This window comes from Saccopteryx bilineata, chromosome 10 (genome assembly GCF_036850765.1).
Source record: "Saccopteryx bilineata isolate mSacBil1 chromosome 10, mSacBil1_pri_phased_curated, whole genome shotgun sequence".
NCBI lineage: Eukaryota > Metazoa > Chordata > Mammalia > Chiroptera > Emballonuridae > Saccopteryx > Saccopteryx bilineata.
This window is the reverse complement of record NC_089499.1, coordinates 50489213-50506201: the sequence shown is the minus strand read 5'-3', so window position 1 is coordinate 50506201 and position 16989 is coordinate 50489213. Positions and strand designations below refer to the sequence as shown.

Sequence of the window (16989 nt, the reverse complement as noted above, 5' to 3'; positions counted from 1 at the left end):
GGCCACAGTTGCTTGGTTCATTTCTTAGACCCTTTTTTCTGTGCTCATCTGTATAGTTTCTATTGCTGTGTCTTTAGACTTAGTGCATCTTGCCTGCTGTAGTGTCTGATCTGCTTTTAATCCCACCAAGGTCGATTTTCACTGCAGATACTGTTTTGTTTGTTTTGTAGATACTGTTTTAAAGTCCTATTCTGCTAATTCCATTGACTCATTTCTATGTCTATTACTGTTTTTTTTTATCTCCTGATGATGGGTAATATTTTCCTGCTTCTTTGCATGCTGGTAATTTTGGACTGGCTGCTAGACACTGAATTTTGTTATTAAATGCTGAATTTTGTTTTTCCTTTAGAGTGTTGGGCTTTGATCTGGCACAAAGTGAAATTATTTGTGGATCAGTTTGACCTTTTCAAGTCTCGCTTTTAAGATTCAGGACAGCCTTTTCTCTAGACCAAGTTTTAAGATCTATTGAGGTATGTTTTTCTTAGGACTCTACCGAACGCCCTATGTTTATGAAGTTGTTGGGAAAATGAACTATTCTCACTCCTCTGTGAGTTTCCAGGAATTTAGTCAATTGCTTTCCAGTCATGAAGTTTCACCCTTCATATACGCAGGTTAGAAGTTGGTCAAAGAACCCTTTTTACAGACCTTACTCACAAGTTTGTGCTCTCTGAGCAGTGACCTTGTCTCTGGTGCTCTACCCTGTAAGTTGTAGCTTAGCTTTCCTGAACTCTGATTTGTCCCTTCAACTCATGAGACCATTAGATGCTGGATTCTGTCTCCCTGACCTTTAGCCTGGCAACTGCCTCTAGGGAGTAAGCTGGACAGTTATGCTCCCTCACTTCTGAGGGAGCTGTCACATATCTGAAAGTAGCAGTTTTGTGTATTTTGTGTGCTTTTCTAGTTGTTTACAGTGTGAGGAAAATCACAGGTATTAATCCTTCATGTGCAGAAGTGGAAACCTCTTCTGTAGAACTCATGTGAAACTTCTAGTTTCAACAGTTGTTCTGTCATTGGCTTGCTGAGTTTTCTATTCAGAATGGATAATTATTTAATTATTTGATGGTAATTCTTGAGTTACCTGGCTCAAAGGATCATAAGAACTGCTCCCCTCGCTATGCAGATCCCATGCAGGTATTAAGGCTATGAATGTGTGGCACTACTTCAGATTCAGTGGTTTGAGGGACTACCTTAATGTTGTCTGGGGGTTTCTATTGCTATGCTGGTTGCTTTGTATTTTTGAAAGGATTATAAAAATCATTGTGGCTCCTACTGCCTTTTGACCCTTTGAGCAGTCTCTATACCTTAACCTTTTAGAGTTTTTATTGATTTTAGAGGGGAGAGAGGAAGAGAAAAAGGGATGGGGGAAGGAGCAGGAAGCTTCTACTCTTAGTAGTTGCTTCTCCAGTAGTTGCTTCTTATGTGCCTGACCAGGCAAGCCCGGGATTTTGAACCAGCAACCTCAGCATCCCACATCGGCACTTTATCCCCTGAGCCACCACAGGTCAGGCATATATATATATACCTTTACCTTTTAAATCACCTTTACATTACTCTCACCTGGGGTGGCAACTGCCCTGGAATAGTCACATAGTATTTCCAGCAATTAGCCCATTTTGTGGTAACAAATCTGGATTTTTCTTACTCCAAGAATGGTGAATGTGTTACTACTCTATGCATAAACTGTTGAAGGTGATAATTTTACATACCTCCAGATTATCTTACCTGGTAAGCTACAAAAAGAACTTATGGCCAGGAGCCCACTGACCTATCACCACCCAGTGTGACATGGAATTAGTCCCTGCTCATTCTTCACTTGTTGACAGTCCCTGGCACCAGCAGGAAGGCCAGGCCTGTCCGCGGGGAGCACAGGGTTTGTTAGGGAGGGCAGGCATGTCTGTAGAGCTAACTAGAAATCAGTGTAGTCTGTGTCCACTGAGAAATATATGCAAAGGTGCCTTCTTGTGCCTTTCTTTTCTCATGTGAATTATGGGGGGGGGGGGAGCCCTAGCTGTTTTCATATTGTTCCCAAAGATGTGGATATTGCAGTGATTTGGAAGGCTGAGTTGGCTCATGAGTTCTCACTTCAACACAGTAGATACACCGTTTCCCATTTTATCTATTATAATTTTTTATTTTAAAATGGGTTTTGCTACAGAATGAAGGATGAGAAGCAGGTAGAATAGGGATCCACACTCTTCTGTGCACAGAGCCTCCTGAGGTGAGTGGCTTGACCTTTTGTTTAAGTGTACTCATATCAACCTCTGGTTTAATCACCACTTCTAGATAAGCTGAGGAGCCCCCTCATTTCACCTTAAGAATACTAACTTCGGACCCAAGATGGATCAGGACCCAAACACTGGCTTTAGCAATGTGGCAGTGGTCAATCCTGAATAGGTCTCTGCCCTCTGTGCCAATTCCTCAGTAAATTGGGGGGTATAAACCTGCAGGTTTATTGTGCTGCTAGAGGTGTGAAAGAACCTGCCTGCTCACAGCAGGTCGTAGTAAGTGGTAGCTATTGTTGTGACTGCTGATTAAGATGAGGGTCCTAGGGCCTCTCTGCTGAGAGGTGATACTTGGTTCAGGGTTGATCTGGACCAAAACCAAAGTCTCCATCACAGGCCCTTCCTGTCACTGACAGAGTCAGTAAATTGAATGTATTGTGCCTTCTCTTCTGGCCAGTCTCTTAACTATTGGTATTTGGTTAGTACTAGCCTGCTTCTGATGGCATTTTGTGGGTCACCTACATGTACAATATTTGCTCATTTGAGTCTTAGAACCATTCTGCAGGACAGACTTTATTAGTCTCACTCTACAGAGGAGGATGTGTACTCAGAGAGTAAGTGGCAGAGCCAGGCTTACAGGCTGTAACTAAAGACCAAGTCCAGCAGTACAGTGCTCAGTGTGGGACCTCTGTTTAACAGAAGCATGGATGCTCACGCTGCAACAAACCAGCTTTGGGGATGAGGTTTGGCCAATGTTGACCAACAAGAGTCAAAATGAACTTTTTAGGGAGGATACTGCAGGGAGAATTATAAACAACAGGTTTAATTACTTTGGAAAGAAAACTTTCCAAATAATGCATAAAAATGGCCAAAAGCTATTTTAAAATAACAGATTTGAAGATCATTTGTACATAGTTTTTTTCCTTATAACATGAATGTTTTCAGCCAGACAGTAAATTACAAATCATATCAAATCATGTTAAGGCAGATGATCAATCTGGTTGTAGTTTAAACTATTCCTGGGAAAGTAATCCAGTTGGAGTTTGAGCTCTTCTTCTGAGCTGTTTGGTCAGTTGGTCGAGGAAGGGGCAGTCCGGAAACTGGCAGGTGGGGGAGCTGGGTCCCGCCTGTCTTGTCACTGCTCGTTCTGCTGGCCTTCTGTGACTGAAGCAGACACGGAACCCTGGCCCTTGTTGACATCACTGATGCACACCCACTGCCCGTCGACCGACTCCTTCCACAGCGTTACCTGCAAGCAGCAGACACATCATCTCACTGGATCCCTAATGAGGGCCAAGATCCCCATAAAGAACCACGGCTCACAGCCTTTTTGGTAAACAGAGGACTTATCTTGGTTCCCTCATTGAAATCCCATCAAAACAGAAGAAAAAGTGACATCAAGATGGTGACATGGGTAGTTGGAAACAATTTCACTTCCCCTTAAAAGAACTACTTACTATTCATGGACAAGAGACCACTAAGAGAATATGTGAGGCTGATGCATCCCCTGCACCAGCAGCCAGGAGAGACTGCCTTAGAAACGTAGAGGAATGGCCACATGCTAATTGTCCCACTTCTTCCCAGGCAGGTGCAGCACCGTGCTGAAACTACGGTTCTTCTGGAGGGGAAAAAGAGCACCACAAGAGCTGTGGTGTTGCTCACTTTGTGGGCGTCCCTACTCTGGTTTTGCCCCAAGGGGATTGCAGGTGAACTTATGGGGTCAATGACTGGGAGTAGATTGTGACAGAGAAAGGGGGAGGGACTTTCAACAACCAGAACTCAGATCTTGGTAGACCTACCTGCAGAGTCCAACCCCTGGCTTTCTTCATCAGTAGAACCAAGTCAGGGCACAGTCTGACAGGGAACTTGGTGGGTCCCCAAACAAGGCGATTTGCCCACTCTGGTGAGTCACAGCCCTAACTTCTGCAGTGTTCCCCCTGCAGAGATGGCTGGTAAGAAGACCTCAAATCCACATCGTCCACCAACTGTATGGCTGAGAGGAAGGTGGGCAGGACAGCTGCTTGCCTCCAAAGATAGTAAGTAGCTCCTTTCAGCCAGGAAACTCGGGGCACAACACATCTTGAGTCAAAGCCAGAAAGAACACCAGTGGCCTTAGGAATTGCTTTTCCCACTGAGCCAGGAAGGAAAACTAATTTGTAGCCTCTCTTATTGCTGAATACAGCTTTCAGACCAGGGACCTTACCAGAGCACACAGGAAACTATGAGTCCCATCAAAGAGCCCTGCTTAGCCTGACCTGTGGTGGCACAGTGGATCAAGTATTGACCTGGAATGCTGAGATCACCAGTTCAAAACCCTGGGCTCGCCTGACCAGGCGGTGGCGCAGTGGATAGAGCGTCGGACTGGGGTGCAGAGGACCCAGGTTCGAGACCCCGAGATCGCCAGCTTGAGCGCGGGCTCATCTGGTTTGAGCAAAAGCCTACCAGCTTGAACCCAAGGTCGCTGGGTCCAACAAGGGGTTACTCGGTCTGCTGAAGGCCCGTGGTCAAGGCACATATGAGAAAGCAATCAATGAACAACTAAGGTGTTGCAATGCGCAATGAAAAACTAATGATTGATGCTTCTCATCTCTCTCCGTTCCTGTCTGTCCCTGTCTATCCCTCTCTCTGACTCTCTCTCTCTCTCTGCAAAAAATAAATAGGCTCTGGCTGGTTGGCTCAGTGGTAGAGCGTCGGCCTGGTGTGCAGGGGACCCGGGTTCGATTCCCGGCCAGGGCACACAGGAGAGGCGCCCATTTGCTTCTCCACCTCTCTGTCTCTCTCTTCCCCTCCCGCAGCCAAGGCTCCATTGGAGCAAAGATGGCCAGGGCGCTAGGGATAGCTCCTTGGCCTCTGCCCCAGGCGCTAGAGTGGCTCTGGTCGCGGCAGAGCATCGCCCCTGGTGGGCGTGCCGGGTGGATCCCGGTCGCGCGCGTGCAGGAGTCTGTCTGACTGTCTCTCCCCGTTTCCAGCTTCGGAAAAATACAATAAATAAATAAATAAATAAATAATAAAAAAACAAAAAAAAAACCAACAAAAAAACCCTGGACTTGCCCAGCCAAGGCACGTATGGAGTTGATGCTTCCTGCTCCTCCCCCCCTTCTCGCTCTCGTCTCTAAAATTAATAAATTAAAAAAAAAAAAAAAAGAGGCCCTGGCCAGTTGGCTCAGTGATAGAGCATTGGCCTGGCATGCAGGAGTCCTGGGTTTGATTACCAGCCAGGGCACACAGGAGAAGCACCCATCTGCTTCTCCACCCCTCCCCCTCTCCTTCCTCTCTGTCTCTCTCTTCCCCTCCCGCAGCCGAGGCTCCATTGGAGCCAAGTTGGCCCAGGCGCTGAGGATGGCTCCATGGCTTCTGCCTCAGGCGCTACAATGGCTCTGGTTGCAACAGAGTGTCGCCCCCTGGTGGGCATGCTGGGTGGATCCCGGTTGGGTGCATGTGGGAGTCTGTCTGACTGCCTCCCCGTTTCCACCTTCAGAAAAATACAAAAAAACCCCTGCTTATAGCAGGGTTTACTTGGAACAGTGCTTTACTGTCTGTAGAGCAAAACAAGTGACCTCACCTGACCAAGATATTCAATGCATTCTTGCCTGATGCGGGTCCCCAAACAAGCTCTGGGTGCTGTCCTACTGTCTTGCCAGGGCAGGGAAGCTAATTCATAGCCTCACCCATTGCTGAGTAGAGTGCCCAGTCCTGTCCATGTAATAAGTCTAACTAGAGAATGTAGGGAACTAAGCCAGCAGTCATATCCAGCTGTTCTCAGTCAGTGTTCCCTCTCAACTCAAATAGCTGTTTTGCCCAGACAGAACCTAATAAGAAGCCCCACCTGCCCAAAGATATTACCAGCAGGTAGATCCAGAAACTCAAAATGAGCTGGTTGGTAAAGAACTGTCTCTTCCAAAGTGAACCTATAATGCCTTCAGTGTGCAGATGCTAACACAAGATATCAGGGTTCATGATGCCACCAAAGGAAAGGAATAAAGCTCTAGTAACCGATACTGAAGAAATGGAGATCAGTGAACTATCAGATAAAGAACTCAGAATAGCCTGGCCAGGCGGTGGTGTAGTAGATAGTCGCTGGCTCGAGCAAGGGGTCACTCAGTCTGCTGCCCCCCAGTCAAGGCACATATGAGAAATCAATCAATGAACAACTAAGGAGCCGCAGCAAAGAATTGATGTTTCTCATCTCTCTCCCTTCCTGTCTGTCTGTCCCTGCCAAAAAAACAAAACTCAGAATAATCCTTTTGAAGTTTAGTGAACTCCAAGAATACACAACTAAATGAGATCACTATAACAATGCATGAACAAAACAAAGTTTGACAAAGTGATAGAAACCATCAAGAAAAATAAAAAAACCAAAAAACCAAATCCAACAGCTGAAAATACAATAACTGAATTTAAGGAATTTTTTTTTTTTTTTGCATTTTCTTTTGCATTTTTCTGAAGCTGGAAACAGGGAGAGACAGTCAGACAGACTCCCGCATGCGCCCGACCGGGATCCACCCGGCACGCCCACCATGGGGCGACGCTCTGCCCACCAGGGGGCGATGCTCTGCCCATCCTGGGCGTCGCCATGTTGCGACCAGAGCCACTCTAGCGCCTGAGGCAGAGGCCACGGAGCCATCCCCAGCGCCCGGGCCATTTTTGCTCCAATGGAGCCTTGGCTGCGGGAGGGGAAGAGAGAGACAGAGAGGAAGGTGCGGCGGAGGGGTGGAGAAGCAAATGGGCGCTTCTCCTATGTGCCCTGGCAGGGAATCGAACCCGGGTCCTCCGCACGCTAGGCCGACGCTCTACCGCTGAGCCAACCGGCCAGGGCAATTTAAGGAATTTAAAAGCAGCCTCAACAATGTACAAGAAAGAACTATGAACTGTAAGACATAACATTTGGAATTATTTAGTCAGAAGAACAAGAAAGAAATGAAAAAGTATAGAATGCCAAAGGGACTTATGGGGACACAATGAAAAGAAACAATACAGTAGCCTCCATTGCCACTATCTACCCCCCAGTGGATGACAAACCACGGACAGTACTGAACCCCATACACATCTATGATAAAGTTTAATTTACAAATGAGGCACAGCAAGAGAATAATAATAGAACAATTGTGACAATATACTGTAATAAAAGTTACGTAAATATGGTCTCTTTTTCAAAGTGTCTTGTACTTAGAGGAAGCATGTTATGGCGTCTCTTTGGTATATACAAATTGTCAGCATCACTACACTCGTGCTTTGGGACCATTAAGTACAATAAGGGTTACTTCAATGTAAGCACTCTGCTACAACACAGCTACTGACAAAAAGGTGAGGAGGGTATACAGCATGGATACACTAGGCAAAGGGATAATACATGTAGCAGGCAGGATAGGGTGAGATTTCACTAACCCACATAGGCAATGCAATTTAAGACTTATGAATTGTTACTTCTGGAATTTTCCATTTAAAATTTTCAGAATGTGTTTGACTATAGGTAACTGAAGCTGTGGGGAGAAACTGGATAAAGGAGAACTACTGTATTCATGTTATGGGAATGTCAGAAAGAGAAAGAGACAGAATAAAAATCTTAAAAAAAAAAAGAAAATGGTTTTACCAATAGTTTTAGACCAAAGAGACAGAAAGAGACTTCCCAACCTGCTGAAGGAAACAGACATCCAGATCAAAGAGGCCCAAAGGATCCCAAACAGGTTGAACCCAAATAAGGTTACACTGAGACAACATTATACTTAAACTGTCAAAAGCTGAAAAGAAAAAATTTTAAAAGCAAGAGAAAAGACTAGTTACAGACAAGGAAATACCCATAAGACTTAGCAGGTTTGTCAACAAAAACTTTTTTAGGTCAGAAGTTAGGTAAGAATAACTTGGTTGCAGAGCCATGGAATAATGTCCCAGATGGGCAGAGCATCACCCCCTAGTGGGCTTGCTGGGTGGATCCTGGTTGGGGTGCATGCGGGAGTCTGTCTCTGCCTCCCCTCCTCACTGAAAAAAACAAATAGAACATACACAAAAAAACAGGTATTATAATTTTAAGATGTTTATATAAGCCTCATGATAAAAACAAAAAAGCAGAGTAACAAATAAGGATCCATGGATCTTCTAAACAGAGAACAAGAAAATGGCACCTGACCAGACGGTGGCGCAGTGGATAGATCATCAGACTGGGATGTGGAGGACCCGGGTTTGAGACCCAGAGGTCGCCAGCTTGAGCGCTTGCTCATCTGGTTTGAGCAAAGCTCACCAGCTTGGACCCAAGGTCGCTGGCTCGAGCAAGGGGTTACTCGGTCTGCTGAAGGCCCGCGGTCAAGGCACATATGAGAAAGCAATCAATGAACAACTAAGGCGTCACAACAAAAAACTGATGATTGATGCTTCTCATCTCTCTCCGTTCCTGTCTGTCTATCCCCATCTATCCCTCTCTCTGACTCTCTGTCTCTGTAAAATAAAAATCTTAAAAAAAAAAAGAAAATGGTTTTACCAATAGTTTTACCAATCATTACTTTTAAAGTAAATAATCAAAAGACATAAAATGGCTGAATGGAGAAGAAAAACAAGATCCGACAGTCTGCTGCCTGCAAGAAATTCACTTTATTCTGAAATATACACAGACATATAGTGAAGGGATGGAAAACGGTTTTTCAAGCAAATGCTAACCAAAAAAAAAAGACTATCAGAGCTAAAGGAGACATAAACAGCAATACAATAATAGTTGGGAACTTTCATACCTCACTCGCAATAATGGATTATCCAAACAGAGACTCAGAAAGGATACAGCAGATTTGAACACTATATACACCAAATAGACCTAAAAGACATATATAAACATTCTGACAACAGCAGAAAACACTTTTTTTTTTTACAGAGTCAGAGAGAGATGAGAAGCATCAATCATTAGTTTTTCATTGTGACGCCTTAGTTGTTCACTGATTGCTTTCTCATATGTGCCTTGACTGTGGGGCTACAGCAGACCGAGTAACCCCTTACTCAAGCCAGCGACCTTGGGTCCAAGCTGGTGAGCTTTGCTCAAACCAGATGAGCCCATGCTCAAGCTGGCAACCTCAGGGTCTCAAACCTGGGTCCTCCGCATCCCAGTAAGACGTTCTATCCACTGTGCCACCGCCTGGTCAGGCAATACAGTCTTCTTAAATGCACATGGGACATTAGTTTTAGAATAGATCGTATGTTAGGTCACAAATTAAATCTTAGCAAATTCAAGAATATTAAAATAATATAAACTACCTTCTCTGACTGCAATGGTATGAGAAACTGGAAGAAAATGGGAAAATTCACAAATACATGGAAAACAAACACTCTACTAAGTAAATTAAATTAAGTTGAAAGAATAAGGTATCTTGAGATGTAAAAAAGGAAAATAATACACCAAAAGTTTTGGGATAAAGCAAAAGCAGTTTTATGAAGTAAGTTTACAGCAATAAACATCTACATTAAGAAAGATCCCGGCCCTGGCTGGTTGGCTCAGCGGTAGAGCGTCGGCCTGGCGTGCGGAAGTCTGGGTTCGATTCCCGGCCAGGGCACACAGGAGAGGCGCCCATCTGCTTCTCCACCCCTCCCCCTCTCCTTCCTCTCTGTCTCTCTCTTCTCCTCCCACAGCCGAGGCTCCACTGGAGCAAAGATGGCCCGGGCGCTGGGGATGGCTCTGTGGCCTCTGCCTCAGGCGCTAGAATGGCTCTGGATGCAACAGAGCGAAGCCCCAGATGGGCAGAACATCGCCCCCTGGTGGACACGCCGGGTGGATCCAGGTCAGGCGCATGCAGGAGTCTGTCTGACTGCCTCCCCATTTCCAGCTTCGGAAAAATGAAAAAAAAAAAAAAAAAGAAAGATCCCGCCTGACCTGTGGTGGCACAGTGGATAAAGCATCGACCTGGAAACCTGGAAATACTGAGGTCGCCGGTTCAAAACCCTGGGCTTGCCTGGTCAAGGCACATATGGGAGTTGATGCTTCCAGCTCCTCCCCCCTTCTCTCTCTCTCTCTCCTCTCTCTCTCTCTCTCCTCTCTCTAAAAAAAATGAATAAATAAAATTAAAAAAAAAAACTTAGGGATGTAAAAAAAAAAAAAAAGATCCCAACTAAAACCTGCCTTAATGAACAACAACAACAAAAAACCAGCTCAAAATAAGCAGTAAGGAAGGAAATAATAAAGATTACAACAGAGAGCAGGAAATAATAAGGATCAGAGCAGAAATAAACAAAAAAGGTTAACCAAAGTAAGAGCCGGTTCTCTGAAAAGATAAAATCAACAAACTAGACTAACCAACCAAGGAAAAAAGGAAGAGGACCCAAATCAACAAAATTTTAAGTGAAAAAGACATTACACTGATACCACACAAATAGAATCATAAGAGACATCAATAACTAGACACCGACAAACTGGAAGGTGATAAAGGAACAGAAGAATTCTTAGAAACATATAAACCACTGAAACAATCAAGAAGAAAGAGAAAGTGTGACTAGACCAATTACCAATAAGGAGATTGAATCAGTAATAAAAAAAAAAATCTCCAATGAATAAAAGCCTAGGCATCACCAATAAATTTTACCGAGCATTAAAGAACAATTAATACCAATTCTTAACTCAAAAAAAATTGACGAGGAGGAAACACACCCAAATTCATATTATGAGGCCATCATTACACTGATACCAAAGCCTGAAAAGGACCTTATCAAAAGATTACAGAATATATCCCTCACAGATATAGATGCAAAAATTCTCAACAAAACACTAGCAAGCCAAATTCAGCAGCACATTAAAAGTATCATTTGTCATTTGGCCCTGGCCAGCTGGCTCAGTGGATAGAGCGACAGCCCCAGCATATGGACATCCCAGGTTAGATTTCTGGTCAGGGCACACAGGAGAAGTGAGCATCTTCTTTTCTCCTTCCCCTTCTTCCTTTTCTCCCTCCTCTCTTCTCACAGCCAATGGCCCAACTGGTTGAAGTGTGGCCCTCGGTGGTGAGGACAGCTTGCTTGGTTCAAACACATCAACCTCAGGTGCTAAAAATAGCTCGGTTGTGAGCATCAGCCCAAGACAGGTTGCCGGGTAGGTTTTGGGGCCCATGCGGAGGGTCTAGCTCCTCTCTCACTTAACAAAAAAGTATCATTCCTCATGGTCATGTGGGATTTATATCTGGGAAACAAGGATGGTTCAACATACACAAATCAATGTGATATATCATATTAGTGGAATAAAAGAAAAAATCGTGATCATCTCAGTACATGCAAAAAAAAAGCATTTCATAAAATTCAACATTCATAATAAAAACTCAAAATATTAGGTATAGAAGAAATGTATCTTAACAGAATAAAAGCCATACATGACAGGCCCACAGCCAGCCAACATCATACTCACTGGTGAAAGGCTGAAAGCTTTTCCTGTAAGAACAATACATGGGTGCTGCCCATTTTTACCCCTTTTACCAACATAGTCCTTGCCAGAGGAACCAAGAAGAAAAAAAAAGGCATCAGAATTGGAAAGTGAGTAGAACTGTCTCTATTTGCATATGGCATCATTTTATATATAGAACATCTTCAAGAATCCTACAAAAACTTTGAGATCTAATCAAAGAATCCAGTGAAGTTGCAGTATACAAAATCAGTAACATTTCCATATACTAGCAACAAATTACCGGAAAAGAAATAAAATAGAGCCCATTTAAAATAGCATCAAAAATAGGCCCTGGCCCGCTGGCTCAGAGGTAGAGCATTGGCTCGGTGTGTGGAAGTCCTGGGTTTGATTCCCGGACAGGGCACACAGGAGAAGCGCCTAGCTGCTTCTCTGCCCTTCCCCCTCTCCTTTCTCTCTCTCTCTCTCCCCTTCTCCCGTCCCCCCCCCCCAGCCAAGGCTCCATTGGAGTAAAGTTGGCCCAGGTGCCGAGGGTAGCTTCATGGCCTCTGCCTCAGGCGCTAGAATGGCTCTGGTTGCCATGGAGCAACACCTCCCTAGTGGGCATGCCGGGTGGATCCCAGTCGGGCACATGCAGGAGTCTCTCTGCCTCCCCGCTTCTCTACCAAAAAAAAAAAAAAAAAAAAAGGCCATCAAAAACAATAAAATACTTAAGAACTTAAGACTAACGTGGTAGCACAGTGGATGGAGTGTTGACCTGGAATGCTACTAAGGTTGTAGGTTCAAAACCCTAGGCGTGCCCAGTCAAGGCAGTACGAGAAGCAACTATGAGATGATGCTTCCTGATCCTCCCCTCCCACCTTTCTCTCTCTTTAAAATCAATCAATAAAATCTTAAAACAACCTTTACCCAAGGAAGTTGTTGTTGATGAAAGAAATGGAAGACAATACAAATGGAAAGATAGCCTATGTTTCTGAAATGAAAGAATATTGTTAAAATGTCCATATTACCATAAATCATCTATAGAATCCATGTAATACCTATTAAGATTCCAATGGCGGCCCTGGCTGGTTGGCTCAGTGGTAGAGCGTCGGCCTGGCGTGCAGAAGTCCTGGGTTCGATTCCTGGCCAGGGCACACAGGAGAAGCGCCCATCTGCTTCTCCACCCCTCCCCCTCTCCTTCCTCTCTGTCTCTCTCTTCCCCTCCTGCAGTGAGGCTCCATTGGAGCAAAGATGGCCCGGGCGCTGGGGATGGCTCTTTGGCCTCTGCCCCAGGTGCTGGAGTGGCTCTGGTCGCAACAGAGCGATGCCCCGGAGGGGCAGAGCATCGCTCCCTGGTGGGCGTGCCGGGTGGATCCGGTCCGGCGCATGCGGGAGTCTGTTGGACTGTCTCTCCCCGTTTCCAGCTTCAGAAAAATACAAAAAAAAAAAAAAAAAAAGATTCCAATGGCATTTTTTACAGATGTAGAAAATAAAATCCTAAAATTCACATGGGACCACAAGAGTCTGAACAGCTGAAGCAATACTGAGAAAGAACAAAGTGGGAGGGATCACACTTCCTGATTTCAAGCTATATTATAAAGTTTCAGTTAAAAATAATATGGCACTGGCATTAAAAACAAATAGATCAATGCAACAGAATCAAAAGCTAATAATCCTAAGGATATATGGTCAACTTGTATTTGACAAGGAAGGCAAAAATACTCAATGGAAAATAGTTTCTTCAATAAATGATCCTGGGAAAATTGGGCATACACATATGAAAAGAACCAAAACCCCAGTCTTACATCACTCACAAAAACTAACATGAAATGGATTACATAATTAAATATACCTGAAATCATGAAACTCCCAGAAGAAAATTTAGGAAAAAAGTTCCTTGATACGGGTCTTAGCAATGATTTTTTAGATATGACACCTGAAGCATAAGCAAGTGGGACTATATCAAAAGAAAATGCTTCTCCACAGCAAAAACACCATCAACAAAAAGACAACTGATGGAACGGGAAAGAATATTTGCAAACCATTTATTTGATAAGGAATTAATATAAAAAAACTATAAGTCAATAGCAAAAAATCATTCCAATCAAAACTGACAAAAAACCATGAATAGACATTTCTCTAAAGATACACATTATGAACAACTATATGCCAACAAATCGGACAATATGGATGAAATGGATAAATTCCTAAAACACAATCTTACAAAACTGAATCAGGAAGAATCACAGAATTTGAATAGAGAGATTATAACTAGTGAAATTGAAGCAGTAATCAAAACACTCTCAGTTAACAAATGTTCTGGACCAGATGGCTTCACGGGTAAAATGTACCCAACATTCTAAGAAATGACATCATCTTTCTCAAACTATTCCAAAGAAGTTCAAGAAGAGGGAAGACTCCCAAGCTCACTTTATGAGGTCAGTATTATCCTATTTCCAAAATCACATACACTACAAAAAAAAAAATTATAGACCAATATCCCTGATGAACACAGATGCTAAAATCCTCAACAAAACATCAGCAAACCAGATCCAGCAATACATTAAAAAGATCTGCCCTGGCCAGTTAGCTCAGTGGTAGAGCATCAGCCTGCTGTGCAGGAGTCCCAGGTTCGATTCCCAGCCAGGGCACACAGGAGAAGCGCCCATCTGCTTCTCCACCCCTCCCCCTCTCCTTCCTCTCTGTCTCTCTCTTCCTCTCCTGCAGCCAGGGCTCCATTGGAGCAAGGTTTGCCCGGGCGCTGAGGATGGCTCTGTGGCCTCTGCCTCAGGAGCTAGAATGGCTCTGATTGCGGCTGAGTGACGCCCCAGATGGGCAGAGCATCGCCCCCTGGTGGGCATGCTGGGTGGATCCCGGTCGGGTGCATGCGGCAGTCGGTCTGACTGCCTCCCCATTTCCAACTTCAGAAAAATACAAAAAAAAAGATCATACAACATGATCAAGTGGGGTTTATTCTGGGGATGCAAGATTGGTACGATATATGCAAATCAATAAATGTGATATACCACATAAAATGAAGGATAAAAACCACATAATTATATAAATAGATGCAGACAAACGATTTGATAAAATCCAGCACCCATTTATGATAACTTTCAGCAAAGTGGAAATACAGGAAAAAATACCTCAACATAATAAAGGTCACACATGATAAAGCCACAGTCAACATCATACTTGGGCAAAACTACAAGTGTCTCTCTTAAGATTGGGACCAAGAAAGGGATGTCCACTTCCACCATTCTTACTCAACCGTAGTACTGGAAGTCCCAGCCACAGCAATCAGATAAGAATAAATAAAAGGCACCCAAATTGGAAAGGCAGAAAAACTGTCATTATTTGCAGATGACATGATACTGTATATAAAGAACCTTAAATATTCCACCAAAAAAATCTACTAGAACTGATAAATGAATTCAATAAAGTAGCAGGATACAAAATACATATCTAGAAATCAGTTGCATTTTATATATACCAATAATGAACTATCAGAAAGGAAAACTAAGAAAACAATTCCATTCACAGCCTCAAAAAGAATAAAATACATAGGAATAAATATATGCTCACAAGAATTAGGGGATATTTCAAAATGAATATGAAGCAATAAAAAAAAAAAGCAATTGATTTTTTTATTAAACAAGAACATCCAAAAAGCAAACGAGAAGTCAAAAACGTTCAATTATGTAAATGAGATGCAAAACCAACTTTTACTTCATTGGTGAAAATGCACTATACAAAAGGCTGAAAGTACTGGAGCATCTGCACATTTCCTGATCCCCTCACTTTTGTGAGCAGTGTATAACCAAGGCTGTAAAAGACTAGTACTAGGAAAATTACTTGACACTGAAGGAAGAATCTGAGGAAGATAAAAATAAGTGGAAGGACACACAGTGTTTATGAACAGAAAGAATAAACATCATTAAAATGACCATTCTACTCAAAGAAATCTATAGAATCAGTAAAATTCTTATGAAGATATGATTGTTGTATTTCACAGAACTAGAACAAATATTCCAAAAATTTATATGGAACCACAAAAGACCCTGTCTAGCAACAGTAATCTTGAGAAAGAAAAACAAAGTTGGAGGAATTCTACTACCTGATATCAAACTATACTACAAGGCCATAGAAATCAAAACAGCATGGCACTGACATAAAAACAGACATATAGATCAATGGAACAGAACAGTAAGTTCAGAAATAAACCCAAGTCTTTATAGTCAATATTTGACAAAGCAGGCAAAAACACACAATGGGCTAAAAGTCTATTCAATAAAGGGGGTGGGAAAAATTAGATACATGCCCCCCCCAAAGAAACTAGACCTTTTTTTTGAGAGAGAGACAGACAGGAAGGGAGAGAGATGAGAAGCATAAATTCTTTGTTATGGCTCCTTAGTTTTTAACTGATTGCTTTCTCATATGTGCCTTGAATGGGCAAATACAGCAGAGTGATTGACCCCTTGCTCAAGCCAGTGACCTTTGGGCTCAAGGCAGTGACTATGAGATCATGTTTAAGATCCTATGCTCAAGCCGGCAACCCCATGCTCAAGCTGGTGAGCCTGCACTCATGCTGGATGAGTTGACACTCAAGTTGGTGACCTTGGGGTTTTGAACTCGGTCCTCATCATCCCAGGCTGACGCTCTATCCACTGTGCTATCACCTGGCCAGGTCAGAGCACTTTCTTACACCATACACAAGAATAAACTCAAAATGGATTAAAGACTTAATGAAAAGACAATGCACTGAACAGGAGAACATATTCACAGATACATCTGATAACGGGTTAATATCCAAAATTTATAAAGAACTTATAAAACACCAAACCAATTTTAAAAGAAAAAGGTTCTGAAGACATTTCTTCAAAAAAGGACATACGGATGGCCAACAGACATATGAAAAGTTGCTCAATGTCACTAATCATCAGAGAAATGCAAATTAAAACCACAATGAGATATCACCTGTCAGAATAACAACTATCAATAAATCAAACAAGTATTGGTGAGAATAGAGAAAAAAGGAACTATTGTGCACTGTTGGTGGGAATGCAAACTGGTACAGCCACTGTGGAAAGTAGTATGGAGTTACCTGAAAAAATAAAAAATGGGCCTGACCAGGCAGTGGCACAGTGGATAGTGTTGACCTGGGATGTCGAGGAACCAGGTTCAAAACCCTGAGGTTGTTGAATTGAATATGGGCTCACCAGCTGAGCACGGGGTCGCCAGCTTGAGCATGGAACCACAGAAATAACAACATTGTCACTAGTTTGAGCCCAAAGATTGCTGGCTTGAAGCCCAAGGTTGCTGCCTTGAGCCCAAGGTCACTGGCTCAGAGGAGTCCCCCAGGTCAAGGCATAAATGAGAAGCAATCAATGAACTAAAGTGCCTCAACTAAGAGTTGATGCTTCTCATTTC

At 43.3% G+C, this 16989-nt stretch overlaps 1 protein-coding gene and 1 non-coding gene across 3 annotated transcripts in view; one reads left to right on the top strand and one right to left on the bottom strand.

Annotated features, from left to right (window-relative positions):
* Window positions 1-2775: 2775 nt before the first annotated feature.
* SEC13 (SEC13 homolog, nuclear pore and COPII coat complex component) overlaps window positions 2776-16989 on the bottom strand; it is a 56905-nt gene continuing 42691 nt past the window's right edge. For both annotated transcript variants that reach the window (XM_066245003.1, XM_066245002.1), the window contains exon 9: window positions 2776-3471. In XM_066245003.1, the coding sequence (XP_066101100.1) occupies window positions 3358-3471 (114 nt within the window). In that variant the 3' untranslated portion in view covers window positions 2776-3357. The remainder of the gene's footprint in view (window positions 3472-16989) is intronic.
* TRNAS-GCU (transfer RNA serine (anticodon GCU)) lies at window positions 14135-14210 on the top strand. Its single transcript has one exon. It is a non-coding gene; the product is annotated as a tRNA-Ser (tRNA).